Here is a 15198-nt window from a genome sequence, read left to right on the forward strand (position 1 = left end):
GGAGGCAGGCAAAAAGTTGGGGGAGGAACACCCTAAGGCTGTCAGGTCTAACACATGCCCACAATGAAGTGTCCAGGGAAGTGTGTGTAATGTATTGTATTTGTGCTAGGTAGGCACCTAACCAGTAATGATCCACATGTGGGAGACTTAATTCTCCCCGTTCATGTAGTTTGTCTAGTTTCAGATGTGGTTTCCTCCCTAACCAAAAGTAGTTTTTTAGTGTAGTGAGATTGTGTAGGGCCATATACGGAGACAAAGAGGTACCATGTAAAAGACATAGTTGAGGTGGGACATGGCATTCATTTTGAGGGTTTGAACTGTGCCTCACATCAAGATGTTGAGAGTTCTATCAGGTGATATCTGACTTCATGGACGCTAGTAATGGGTTCAGGTTATTTTCTGTCATATTACTGAGTCCAGGAGTGGCATTTACTCCCAGATATTTAAAGCATGTAGGGTTCCAAGTAAAGGAATGGCGCAAGATCTATGACGGTGTATCGTGTGAGGGGAGGGCATCGCATTTATCCCAACTGATTATCTATCCAGAAAACTGGGAGAAGTAAGGGATTGCTTGAATAAGAGAAGGAATGGAGTGGCACGGGTTGGACAGTGTGAACAGGATATCAGGAAAAGCTTTTGTTCTCCTGCTGTGGCCTGGATGCCCACAATGTCGGCCTGATTAAAAATGGTTTCTGGTGATGAATTTAACGTTTTCCATTAAGGACTTACTTTATGATAAATATGTTTCAATGTCTCTATATTGATTACTGAAGCATCGGTTGTTCAGTCTGTCCAATGATTTACTGAATCTCTGAAAGCTATATCTGTTCAGTGGATTATTGAATCCTGACCGATGTAATGATAACCTCATCTGTCCAGTAGTTGGATGAAGCAGGTAATTCTGAATACATCCAATGGATGATTGAAGCAGTGGCATCTAGATTTGCTTATTTCTCTGATGGACAGCCCTTGGTGTGTATTTAAAGTAAACCTGCCTTGTAGATGAACCTTGCTCGAACCTTATCATTAGATTACAAAAGATGCATCAAATAGTGAATGTCCTTCAACAATTGTTGCAACATATAATACTCCTTCCTCTCTCAGTGTAAGGGCTCCATGGAAGGGTCTTGGTGAAATCCAAGAAGTCCTTGATAGAATAACACTGTGTATGTACTGGTTAAAATAGTGCTGGCGTTCCTTCCAGAAATCATGCACTCACATGTTTTTACCAGAGGTTCAGCTACAGTCCTCTTGCCCCACGCCTTGCTTCTACCGCTCAGAGCTCATGTCTTTAAGTGGGGTCAGCTCTGCACAGAAAGGAAGTGATTCCAGTGAGTTTCCATGCAGCCAGGGCTGTCGCTAACCTTGCTCTGTCTCTTCATTGGACTTTCCAGGTATCTTGCTCTGTAGCTGTTACTAAGATAGATGTTTCATAGCTTGAAGATACATCCTCATCACATCCTTTTCTTTTTAGAGAATAACTAGCGAAAGGAGGCACAGATTTGAGCAGCAGCTGCAGGCTATCATGGTTTTAAACAGACAGTTGGAGCATGTGCAGAACTTCATCAGCTGGGCGGTGTGCAGTAAAAACAGCCTCCCATTCCTCTACAGCAAGGAGATGGTAAGTTGATAATGGATATACGAAAAACAAAACAGTGCTGTGCTCCATACACTTTTGGACTTTTCGGTTACGGATATATTGGACTTTTCATGTGCACACATCTTTCAAATTTTTCCCTGTCCTGTAGATGGTGCCTTCTCAATTATAGCTATTTATGTGGCTTGCTCGGAAACACCTTGGCTCTTAACATTGTCCTGTAAATAATTTGAATTCTAATGTGTTTATGCAAACTCAATAAGAGCCCAATATATGTTAGCTTTTCATTAGATTACTAACAAATCCATAAGCAAGCTCATGCTGGTCAAATAAAAAGATGCATTTCAAAACAGGAAAGCTCACTCCTACATTTAGAGCTTAAGAAAAAAAAACTTTTAAAACCAGAAAACACCAGCTAAAGCAACGCCTGTCACAGCAAATTAAGGCAAATTAAGGCTGCTGCACTGTCTCAGCACAGTTTTTTAAAAGATCTTGGCAAATCGTATGATTACTCTTTTTGTGTTGGGAAGTGCTTGAAGCTCTTTATCATCCTGCCCTCAACTCACAAATCTTTTAATTCTCAGTGATGTTCATAAGTGTGTAAGTTTTAACTACATTTCAGTTGCTGGTTCAGCCAAAGTCTAGTAGCAATTGCATATACTTACAATTGCCATCTATAATGTTGTGTGCACAAGTTCTGTAACCCACCCTGTGCCACCCTTTGGTTACTCTAGGACAAATATGATGAGTGCTAGGCTGAGATGACATTCTGTCATGAGCCAAAGAGGACCATGATCCATGGGAAATATCTTGGATTGGTGACACTAGCTGTTTCTTTGAATAGGCAGGGGTAGGCAACCCTGTAACCTCTGCTGTGTAGTAGGGCAATAAGGAGAACAATTATGTAGGGGCCAAAGGTATGCTCTTCTGTGTTCCGTGCTGTGTGGTTGGTGTGAAGAGTTGTACTTTGTCCTTATTTTTGAACAACAGATGAGTGTGATAATGGTGATATTGTACATCCGAGTAAAGCTAGGTTAATTCCTTTTTTATCTCACTGTGCATTGGCTATAGGGCCACTGTCGCCTCTTGGAAGGGTGGAGAAGAGGAGCTGCTTGCTGATGTGATTTTTATCTAAAGTGACTTTAGAGAGTAGTCATTGTTTTTTTTATATCTTTTTTATATCCACGGTTACCATTGCATACAGCAGCACAGAAGCATCAAAGATACAAACTGTATACATCAACAGAACATGATCTGATTTGTCTAGGTTGTGGTTACACATTAAAAATGGTCACAGTGTTGGATAATGACTAGGCTTTGAGCGATCTAGGTAAGTCGGGTGGAGGGAGTGAAATGAGCGGGATTCGTATTGTCATTATTGTTGTGTTAGGAAGTGCTTTAAGCATCCTCATCAGATGGATGATGCTCTGGCATTGAGGATATTTCATCAATCCCTGAACAATGAAGAACAACTGGCCTACCTGTCAGGCCCCCACTGTATCTTTTACCAGATTTCACAACGGTACGAACAGGTGCCTACGTTTTGTCAAATTTATATGGTGTATCGTAAATTAGTGAGATCAGTTTTTCATTTGTATAGCCAGACCATACTTTGGATCACCAACTGTACAATAGAGGAGATAGAGCTTGTTTCCAAAATTGTGCCAGCATCAGGCGAGCCTCCAGAAGAAGGTGTGCTATGAGTTTTCCCTGTGGTGCTGTCACCTCCACCAGAATTCTCCCCCAGGGTCCCTAACAGCAGAATCAGGGGGCCTTTGAGAGACTCAACCCCGTGATCACCACCACTTCTTCACAGTATGTCAAAAAATTTCGACACATCCGCCACATATGTATCATGTCACCCTTTTCTCCACACCCTCTCTAGCAGAGGTCAGAGCTACCATTAATTGATTATATTCGGGGGAGGGGGCGAGGTATCATCTAGTAAGAAGTTTGTAAGTGCTTTCTATATGTTGTATGCAGATGAATAATTTTGCTGCCCCGGTCCATACCCATCCCCAAGTTTCTTCTTATATCTCTTGGCCCAGATCTCCGCTCCATGCAGATATGTAATTGGGGGGGATGCTCCTTGTGGTAGTGGTTTAATGTTGTGTACAGTCGGGAGGTACCACGCTTTTTGTTTTATTGTAAAAATAGTTTTTCAAATAGAGTCCTATCCTGAGGGCTTTAGTTTGTATGCCCCCGTCCCACATCCAATGCAGCAATTGAGTCAGCCTGTAGTCGTCGTTTGGTTGGATGCGGAATTGGTCTATGCAGATGTCTCTGTCTGCTAGAGTACCATTTATATAAAAATCCCCTATTCGTAATGGATTACCTTCATTTCAGAAATACAGGTCTGATTGTCCCGGCAAGAAGTTGGGATTATGGGCGATTAGGTCATAGGAGATGGGAAGGAGGTCTGGGCGCAAGATTGGGATTTTGTCTCCCAGTGGTGTATGAGGATTGCTGTAGAGTGGAGCAGGGTATTAGGGTGTGGTCTGTGCTTGCGTGGTAGCCATAAAATGTGGCCTAAGGGAGTCTTAGTATAATGTTGCTATACTGCTTCACTTAGTGCGGTGTAGGGGGTTTGGTTCCAGTCTAGCTTTGATTGTAGTTGAGGAGCCAATGTATAACCCATGATGATAGGCATCCCCACACCACCATCCTCTGTTTAAAAAAAAAACAAAATGAGCCTAGACACCCATGGTGATTTGTTACCCCAGACTATGCCTGAAGCATCTTTTGGATCTGTTTTAGAAATTGTGCTGAGCATGGATCTGGGAGAACTTAAAGGACATATAGGAGCATAGGGAGGAAATTCATCTTGACTCTAGCATCACGGCCCAACCAGGATATCTCCAATTTGCCCATTCTATATATGTTCTAATATAGGATGTCCAGTAGTGGCAGGATATTGGCTTCGTAGATGTGTTTTGTGTTGTTGGTGAGGGTGATTTCTAGGTAACAGTGGAAATTATCACTCCAACTGAAGCCCGCTCTTTGTGGTGTCAGTTTAGCCCTATTCCTAATGCTGATGATTTTGTCATTTATCTTGAAGCCTGAGGCTTCTTCAAATTGTTCAAGTTCCCGGACCAACCCTGGAAGTGGCGTATCTGGGTAGGTTATGAAGGAGAGCACACCTGTGAACAAGGCCAACTAGTATTCTTTTAGGCCCAACTGGAGGCCCCTGATTCTGCGTTAGCTTTTATTTTTTGTGCCAGGGGTTCCATTGTGAACGTAAAGATTGGGGGGGATAATAGACATCCCTCAAGTGTACCTCTTGTTAGATGCAGTTTGTCTGATATCACATCATTGAGGTTTAGATGGAAAGAGTGGTGCGCAAAGTTTATCATGGTTTTGGAGTTTGGGGCCTATGCCCCATTTAGTGAGCACTCTTGTTATGAACTTCCAATCTGCTTTATTGAAGGTCTTTTCCGCATCTAGCGAGGGAAGGACCATTCATTTATTATTTTTGTAAGCTGCTTCTATTACATTGTACGCTAACCTGGTGTTATCTGTGGCTTGTAGATGTTTAATCAAGCTTGACTGTTCCACCAATATTATTGAAGGTCAGGCATCCTCAATGTGGGAGACTAAACTTGATTTGAAAATCTTCACATCAAAATCCCACAAAGCAAATAGGTGGTAAGAGCCACAAGAAGTGGGGTCTTTATCTGGGTTCAATTGGAGGGTTATGGTGGATTCAGTCATCATTGGAGTGAGCACTCCTGATAGCAAAAAGGTATTGCAAAGCATTGTGAGTGGGGAGCTATTATGTGGATATATGCCTTGGACAAAAAAGTTGATAGACCGTCTGGCCCAGGCTCTTTACTTGGCTTAAGTTGTTTTATGGCGGCCCTCACCTCATCCTCCGTGATGGGGTCATTGATTAATGAGAAATCGAGATTCCCAGCATCGGGGAAGAGCAAAGACTCTAAATAACGGTCTGGGATTATGTTAAAAAGTGGGTTATTGGTAAGGGCAAGTAGGTACCTACACATAGCAATAGGCCACAGTCCCCCACTAGGTCCAGTCAAGGTCTCAACAAATTAATCCTTGCTCAACCCTTGGTAGCTTGGCCCATGAGGAGTTAGGCTTAATTTAGGAGAAAGGTGTGAAAAGCATTTAATATCAACAAAACAGAAAAAAGTAAAACACAATGCATAATAAAAATCCTGCACCACCAAAAATAGGAAATATTTTCATCTTCCAAATGAAACCAAAACAACAAAAATCCAATGTAGGGAACCAGAGATATGATTTTTTAAACATTACAAGTTAAACTAGCTCTTAGAAGCAAATAATGCTCACCGGGTTAACAAAAAGTCACACTGGACAGGAACAAAGTCCAGGGTTCAGGCCACCCACGATATAACACTATTGCACTTATATTCAGAAGTGTTTCTTAATTCAGGAAAGTGGTCCACAGCACCAGCCAAGGGTTCAGAGGCTCTGGTTTGCCTCTTGGGGTCTGGAACCTCAACTCCCACAATGCACCTCTCCAGCTTATGAAACTTTTTACAACAGTTGCTCCAAACATCTCCAGACTTTTGGATCTTCTTCCAGCTGACCTTTTTGGATCCTTGAAGTGTCCACAAACTTGATCCAAGGTTCCAGAAGCTCTGAGTTGCTCCGTGCGATTTGGGACAATTCCTAGATTGCACCTGGTCAGAATCCTCAAATGGGCGTTGGACGCTGGTCAGCTGGTCAGCTGGGCTCTTCTTGCAGGACTTGATGCAGGTAACTCTGGTCAGCTCCTTTGTACCTGTTGCTTACAGGGAGTCCACTCCTGGAATTGCAGATGCAGGCAAAGCCTAAAGTGTGCAGCTGGTGCAGTCTTTGTGAGTGTAGTTCTTCAGGTGCAGAGCAGGGGTTTAGCAGGACAGTTCTTGTTCTCCATTATGTTCTTCCAGCAGGGATCTGAATGTTGGGGTAGCTCTGCCATATTTATCCTTGCTCCTGGGGTGGGAAGTAGGTGGGCCTTCCTGTCTAATGGAGTGCGGGAGTGTGGAAAATATAAATCCCAGAAAGCAACATTCTCTAAAAAAACCACCATGGAGAAAATTCCTTCTTAGAGGTTAGATTTGGCTGAGTCCACCCACTGGTGTGGCTATGTCTCCCCAACAAACCCCTTTCACCCCCACTCCTAATCTAATCATTGGGACTCTCATCTGTCTGGGGGACCAGGAAATGGGGGAGGTCCAGTTTCTGTCCCAAGTCACTTTCTTTCCTTTGAAGACCAATTTGGCTATTGTTCCCAATCCTGCTCTGCCATCCGCTGCAGCAGTTCTCCTCCCACCAGATGCTTCCTTTGTCTCAGCCCAGGCCACTTCACACCTCATTAAGGTAGCCTGGCTCCGGCTACCAGATACTGCCAATCAGGAAAGGGCACTACAGGGATGAATTTGCTAACTTTCAAAAAGAGTTCTAAATTAAATACTGGCAAGATGCTCATCTCTATTGAAATAAGATTTTATTATTTTAAAATAAAGTCTTCCAATGTTAGCCTATGGAGCCCTTTGACTACAATGGGGAAAACAAATTTGGTTGTTTTTCCATCACCAGGGCTTATAAAACATATTTTATAAAGTCCCTGCTTATATTTACACTGCACCCAACCCTTGAGGCGCCTAGGGCAGATATTAGAGGTGACTTATATGCAGACTAAGGTAGTTTGAGACTTTGGAAGTACTTTTAATTCCAAAGTTGAATTTGGGGTTAATTTTAACTTAAAAGCAGCCAGCAATGCAGGCCTGCCTTCACTATGACACTGGACACCACATCAGTGCACCTATGCGTGTACTAACTATACTGGGGTTCCTAAACCTACATGCCCGACCATTTACTAGGGACTTTTAGGTAGATTGCCAAAGCCAATTATAATTAGTTTGCATATACCTTTTTAAACAGAGCACTGGCCCTGGGACTGGTTAGCACTGCCCAGGGCATGGTCAGAGTCAGAAAACACCAGTACCAGCTACAGATGGGGGCAAAAGGTGAGAGGACCTCTGCAATTAGCTCAGTTTTCCAACAGGTTATATCGCTTAGGGGCTGTGCAGAATATAAGGATGTGTAATGACTATGGAATGCCTTCATTATATCTGGTATAGTAGTATGTGTGAGCCTTGCATCATCCATAATTGATTAGATGGTATTTCTAGTTTGGTTTTGATGCAGTTCATAGGCTGATGGCCTATTCTCTTTATTTTCTTTCTCATACTATTTCTGATTCGTATAAAGCATTTTCTTTGCTGTCTCTTTCATTAATAGAGGTTGTAGCTCCCCTCATGCAGCCTGTAGTTCCTTATATGTTTGTTGGGAGCCACTTTGTTTGTGATGAGGTTTGAGTCTCTGTAACTGATCTCTCAAATTCTTGACATTGACATAGGTGTCAATCGAATTGCAACCCAAAGGACCAAAAGACCTTCTTTTGGGTTGCAATTCGGTTGAATCCAGCCATATGGGAGATGAGGCCTCCTCGGATGACTGTCTTGGCCTCATCCCATATCATGTTCCAGTCAACCTCCCAATTTTTGTTTTCCTAGAAATAGTTCTCTACGGTCTCTCTAATGGATTTGCACAGGGCAGGGTTACAAAATGCAATTTTGTTGATTACCCATGTATGCTGCATTGGTCATTAGGGGAGCGTTAAATGTAGGCGCATCATAACTGGGGAGTGGTTCAAGAGTGCCTTAGTACCTATGTCAGTGTCAAGAATTTGAGAGGTGAGACTATTGTCAATGAGTAAATAATCAACCCTGGAGTAGATCTTATGTACTTTGGAGAAGAATGTGTATTCCCACTCTGTTGAGAGCGCCATATATCAACCAGGGATAGGTCCTCCATCCTCTGTCAAAGTGAGGACAGGGCATGGGTACGGTAATCTCCCAGGACTGACCTATCAAATTGCAGGGTACATTATGGTCTCCACTCAGCAATACTGCGAGTTGTGGAAACAGGTCATTATAAAACAACTGTTTTTGATCATTAGATCGTAAACTGAGATGAAGGAAAGCTTTGTGGTTCTGATTGTGCAATCCAGGTATAAGTATCTGCCCTCTTTCAATTAGCCATGTAAATTAAACTTTAGGCCTCTTTTCTGTAAGATGGGTAGGCCCCTGGTTTTGTAGGAGACACAGTATGGGAGTGAGTATGGTACCAACAGGATCACAATCTAGTAGTGTCTTTGTCTAACAGGTGCGTTACTTGTAATAGGGGTACATCAATATCTTTATGGTGTATCCATTTGAGCAATGAGCCTCTCTTCATGGGAGAGTTAAGGCCTTGTATGTTGAGAGTGGCAATCATCAAAGTGGTCATCCCCATGGACTTTCAGGTTTATATTGGAGGTGTGTGGCTGTATTTCCCCTTCAAAAGCCTACGTCCATCCCCCTCTCCTGGTTGGTAGAATTGCTGGGTCTGATCGAGTTAGCCCTGCCACGAGCAGGACCGCTACCCCAGATAGTGCGAAAAGGGTTAATGATCAATGTTCCAGTGGAAAGGTTTTCTAAGCAAAACATGAAAAGCAAAAACAAGAACTGGAAAGAACATAATAAATAAATTATGAATATAAACATTGTAGTTGGACTGAAAATGGGACAAACATAGTGTGGCAGCTTCCAGAGAGAGTTCGAGACCTCCAAATTTGCAATTGGTTATTTTCACAGGAGCTGATAGAGTGCATTGCAGTTGTGGAGGCCGTGTCAAGGTGGGGGGAATGGGTGCCAGTCACCTCCCCTCACTCTTCATGTAGAAGCTGACCAGGTCAAGACTGACCACCTTCACTGAATGCTAAGTCTTTGTAATCAGTTCTCTAACTTCTCTTATTTCTGGCAGTCTGTTATTGTTCAGACCCATAAACGATGCACAGGTGTTGCCATTATCCCTCATTAGACAGATGAGGATGAGGGTCTTTCTCCATACATTGCCACAGTCTGCGTGTTTGGCATTGTTTTTTCTGGCTTGTGGTGTTCTCCCTCTAGCCCCAGGGGTTGTTGAAGAGGGCCGGACATCCTGGTCCTGAGCATCATTGTGTCGGGAAGTTCTCGGCCTCTTGAGATGTTGTCACCGAATATTGCTTATTAGCTTTGATAAAGTGAATTTGAAAGGGATAACCTGAATGATATGGTATTTTCTCCTGCCTGAGGTAAGATGTCATGTCCTGAAAGTCTCGTGAAGAGCTATGGTTGCTGAGGAAATATCTTGGAAGATTGAAGTCTGGTCCCTCCTGAAGTGGAGAGCATATAGGGTCCTAGAAGCTACTACAATAGATTCCTTGACCTTGCAGAAATGAAAATGTGTCATCTGGGGCCAGGTTCTGTTTTTGCTGGAAGGAGGAGTATGGGCATGGTCCAGTTGGACCTCAGAATCAGCAGGCGTGTCGTGGGACAAGAGAGCTGCATTAGAATTGTTCCTGTCCAAGCTTCTAATACTGAGATTATTCCACCTGGCCCCGTTTTCATAGTGCTCCAGTTTCTCCTCAAACCTGAATCGCTGTGCTTGCAATTTGTCGAGCTGCTGGCCACAGTCATCTTTGTCATGGGAGTGCTCTGTCAGGATCATTTCCACTTGATCTGATCTGAGTTCTGCTTTTTTAATCTAATGGTCGAGGTCCATAATCTGCTTTTGGAAATTTTGGGAAAGATTGGTCATATCATTTTTAAATTCCAGTTGTAATAGTTGTATATCTGATTTTGTCAATAGTGGTTGTAAGTCTTGGGAGTCAATTAGGGCATCAGGAAGTTCATAGCGTTGCAAGATCCATGGTACAGATGTGGATTGATGTTTGCCCCCTTTGCCCTGTTGGGGGAGCATCTCCATGATCAAGGGTGTGTTTGAGGTCTTGGGTTTGTTTGCCGCCATGGGGCTGTCACTAGTGTTTGAACAGACCAGCAAAATAATACTCAGTTGTAGTGTTGAGCCTACAAGGGGAACAGTCGTAGGGGTCTCTGTATTTTAAAACGATTATGCAAGCTGAAGACTAGAGAGGAGCCAGTGGATGCGTTTAGGGCTGAATCCAGTGGATTCTACTTCACAGCAGAATATGGAGCAGCACACTGGCCCATACCTTGTGAGGGTAGGGCCCCCTCTCCAACCACCTCCGGGAAGGCTGATGTGGTGCTTGCCTCCCCTCTAGGGTGTGGGGGTGGGTGTCTCCTCCCCGGCTCCCTTAATGATGCTGGAATGTACCTGCGCTCCAGAGGAGGGCCACCATGTCCGCAAGCGGTTTGCCACATTCACCCTCTGATCAATCCGACCTCAAGGCTCCAGAGGCTCAGCCAGTCTACCCCCTCCATTGGGCAAAGCTGGTCAAAGGGCGGTCACCAATGTGCTGTTTCTATTAGATGGTGCCCAACATATTGGATCAGGCAGCAACAACATTACATATGTAATTTGTGGGGGATTCCCTGAATCTCCAGGGCCCGGTTAGGCCCTCACTGATCCCTCCAGGTTGCTCAGTCTACTAGGAGGACTCTTCCCAGCTCTTGCCACTAGTCAGGCAAGCACCAGTCTCTAGGCCAGATGGAGACCCTCAGCATGTGCACCGGAGGTTGTTGCCAGAACCTCACACTCAGCACCGCTAGCTCCCAGACTTCAGGTGCTCAGCCGATTAATTTTCCAGCCGTCATGCTCCAGTCAGCTTTATCTGGGGTGTGCTCAGTCCTCCTCGCTCATTCCCTGTGGCCTATGTCCGTCTTCTTGGCCAACCAGGGTAGGGGCTTCATCTCTGAGGCGGTTTGTGTGGAGGTATTGGTTTCCCCAAACCCGGCCAGCCCCGCTGTGACTTCTAGAGTGTTCCCCTACACCATTCTGCTTCTGGAACCCATCAGCTCATGCCCTAATTAGGTGTCCCCGAGTTCAGAGCTCAGCAGGCAGACTTGTTGTCATTTCCCTGCGATGGCTACGCCCCATAATTGTTTTCTCTCATGCTTTTCTCAGTAGCTAAGCACTCCTGTATCTTTAGCAGGAGTAGTGGGGGTATTTTTGTCAAGAAATCTGAAGCCTTCTGATGTTTATTATGATACACTGTGGCGCTGAATTTTACCCCTGTGCTGATGACAACATAGGGGGTGATTCTAACTTCCCCCACCAAAATGCCGCTCCGCGGTCGAAAGACCGCTGAGGGTATTTTGGGATTTGCCCTGGGCTGGCGGGCGGCCGCCAAAAGGCCGCCCGCCAGCCCAGGGCAAATCAACCTTCCCACGAGGACGCCGGCTCAGAATTGAGCCGGCGTAGTGGGAAGGTGCGACGGGTGCAGTGGCACCCATCACGTATTTCAGTGTCTGCATAGCAGACACTGAAATACTTTGTGGGGCCCTCTTACGGGGGCCCCTGCAGTGCCCATGCCATTGGCATGGGCACTGCAGGGGCCCCCAGGGGCCCTGCGGCACCCCCTACCGCCACCCCCTACCGCCATCCTGTTCCTGGCGGGAGACCCGCCAGGAACAGGATGGCGGTAGGGGGTGTCAGAATCCCCATGGCGGCGGAGCGCGCTCCGCCGCCATGGAGGATTCTGCAGGGCAGCGGGAAACCGGCGGGAGACCACCGGTTTCCCGCATCTGACCGCGGCCGAACCGCCGCGGTCAGAATGCCCTGCGGGGCACCGCCGGTCTGTCGGCGGTGCTCCCGCCGAGACCGCCGGGGTCAGAATGACCCCCATAGTTCTTTAAACAAATGGAGGGCAAGGCTGTCCCAGTTGATGACCTCTGCTAAAGCCACTTGAGGGGCATAAAGTGGAGAGGGGAAACTGCAGTATTAGTGGTGAGTGGAAGGACACACCTCTGCAATTCTACCCACTGCTCTCCTCAGTAGTTCTACATACTCTTTTTAGTTGGGAAGACTATGGGGGTTATTCTAACTTTGGAGGAGTGTTAATCCGTCCCAAAAGTGACGGTAAAGTGAAGGATATACCACCAGCCGTATTACGAGTTCCATAGGATATAATGGACTCGTAATACGGCTGGTGGTAAATCCGTCACTTTTCCGTCACTTTTGGGACGGATTAACACCTCCTCCAAAGTTAGAATAACCCCCTATGTCTAATTTTGCACCTTTTAGCTGAAAAGATCAAAGCATTGCAGCTTAGATGGGATCCTGTCTAATTTGTAGTAATGGCCTTTAATTAGGCATGACTGATTTTCTCCTGAGCTAGCTCTACATGGTTCATAATCACTCAGTTGAACTGGCTAGATTTCGTTTCTCCATTTCTATATTGAGTAACCTTCATTGGTTTATCTGACTGTTACACATTATGCTTTGGGAGGCGTCTCTATAGAGCCTTCCAGAATTGTCTGCATAAACACCAGAGATGGTATGTCCTTGGAAAGCACTACAGCCAAGAAAAATACTGAACAGTTTGTTTTTCAAAAGTGCAGGTAAAACGTCAGAATATTGTTAGCAGATTTATTCATATTTAAATGTATTCAAATCCTTATCCATCATTTCCATCTTCAGTGTGGTGACACAGGAGGACGTCCTGAAATATTTTTACATTTCCCTGCCCTATTATCCTTGCCTGGCGTTCTACTCAGACATTGCACTTCGAACTTAATGGATGACATGCTCACAAACAATAATGCCTCACTAGCATAGATTTCATTTCCATCCTCCTTCAAGCAAGGCATCATCGCCCCTTTCCATTAAAACTGAAAGAGGACTTCTCAACCTTCAAATAAGTTGAAAGTTCTAGAACTTATCTTCATTCGAAAACTACAATAATATACTCAAAAAGGTAACCTGAAGCCATATTTTAGAAAGTGCCCAGGGACACAACAGGCATGTGTGTCTGCGTTTTGCACTCATGGGAAATGTTGGTGTCACAGAGGATGCCACAGATGCTTGCAAGTTCCTTCTGTGAGTCATATTGTGCTCGCACTAAATGTGCGTCAACAGGATCACAAGGGGGCACTCCCTCATTTGAGTGTGGATGCATTCCCATTCAAATGCAGGAATTCTTTGCCTTTGCACCATGCCATATTACAGACGGTGCCAGCTAAAAGCTCACTGTGGTGCAGATTGTGGAGATGTGCCCTATTTGTAATACAGGCCAAGATAGACACTCATTGTTAGAAATCTGGTTTCTGTTTGGCAGAGGTTTGCGCTCTGTCCAAGTAGGGACCACAATCCTAGTCAGGGCAAGTAACATACACACTAAAAGTTTATCTCTGCTCACCCTCTGGTTGCTTGGCACAGAGCAGTCAGGCTAAACTAATGAGCCAATGGAAAAAGAATGTGCGTACACACAATGACACAGTGGAAACACCACAAAAGGACTCCATACCAGTTTAGAAAAATAGTCAATATTAATCTGAGTCAAACAAGACCCAAACGACAAAAGCCAAATATACACAAATCAAGTTATTCATTTTGAAAGGTTAGATCAAAATCCAGTGCTTAGAAGTCAATAGCTCCAACCAGAACTATCTAGTTGCGCTGGACTGGGGCAAATCCAAAAGTGCAGTCCGACAGAGATGGAGGGGGGACCGGTTACAGGAGTCATGCAGATCCGCTGACAGTATCTTTGTTGCGTTGATGCTCCTTGACAATATGGTGATCCAGAGGAGGGCATGCGCTGCACTTGCAAGCGAGGCGTCGTTTCGTGATCGGGCAATATAGTGGATGTCTTGATGTCCAGAAGCGATAAGTGCTGGTTCTGGTGCATCAGTGCTGCGTCGGCCAAGCTGGGACTGCATTGTAAGTTGGGGTCATGGCGTTGTGCAGTTGGTGAGCGGTGCCCGGGACTTCGGTGCAGGGGGCAGCAAAGTAGCGTTTCTACAGTGGAATTCATCGGTTCCAAGTGACGCACAGGTGTTGTTGTGTCAGTTCTTGTTTTGCAGCTCCACACTTACTGCCAAGGGCCCAGGACTGGATTTGGCACCACTTAGCAGAGCAGGGCTCTCAATAGAGGAGTCCTGGTGCTGGTAGAAAGATACAAGTAAAGTCTTTGATATCCCTGAGACTTCAGAAACAGAAGGCAAGCTCTGTCAGGCCCTTTGAAAAACTTTAAATTGTAGGATGTAGAAGTTAGATCCAGTCCTCTCACTCGCAGGCAACAAGTAGCAGGCAGCAGGCCAACATAGCAGAGCAAACTGCAAACTGGTAGTCCCTCCTGACAGCCCAACGATCCATCTTCCTGGTAGAATGCCCTCAGTCCAGAAGTGTTCCGAGTATATTGTGTCAGAGACCCAGCACTTATAACCCAAAAGTGCCTTTGAAGTGGGGAAGACTTCCAGGAGTGTTTTTGAAGAGCACAGTCCTGTCTGCCAAGAGGTCTGTGGGGTATTATTAGTCCTTTGTGTGGGGTGAAGTCATTGCACTTTTAAGTGTGAGTGAAAGCCCTTCCTGCCCAGGAAGACCCACTGGTATGCAGATGGAATACAGGGACAGTGGAGTGGCCTGTATTTTATGACTGTCTGGATGAAATGCACAGATGCAGCTGTCACCTAAACCCACACAGACCGGACGTGGATTGGAGACAGGCTAAGGCACAGAATGGTTAAAGTGAGAAAATGCCAAATTTCTAAAAGTGGCATTTTCTGCCCTGCACTTTGAAAACCACCTTTACTAAAAGATGTATTTTTAAATTGTGAGTCGAGAATTCC

The 15198-nt window shown here is 45.1% G+C and overlaps 1 protein-coding gene across 2 annotated transcripts in view; it reads left to right on the top strand.

Moving 5' to 3' along the window:
* The window catches only part of TRIM66 (tripartite motif containing 66), a 549453-nt gene that overhangs the window by 271330 nt on the left and 262925 nt on the right, over positions 1–15198 (top strand). For both annotated transcript variants that reach the window (XM_069223667.1, XM_069223666.1), the window contains exon 7: positions 1475–1621. In XM_069223667.1, coding sequence (XP_069079768.1) covers positions 1475–1621 — 147 coding nt within the window. The remainder of the gene's footprint in view (positions 1–1474; positions 1622–15198) is intronic.

The sequence above is a fragment of the Pleurodeles waltl genome, chromosome 3_1, assembly GCF_031143425.1.
Source record: "Pleurodeles waltl isolate 20211129_DDA chromosome 3_1, aPleWal1.hap1.20221129, whole genome shotgun sequence".
NCBI lineage: Eukaryota > Metazoa > Chordata > Amphibia > Caudata > Salamandridae > Pleurodeles > Pleurodeles waltl.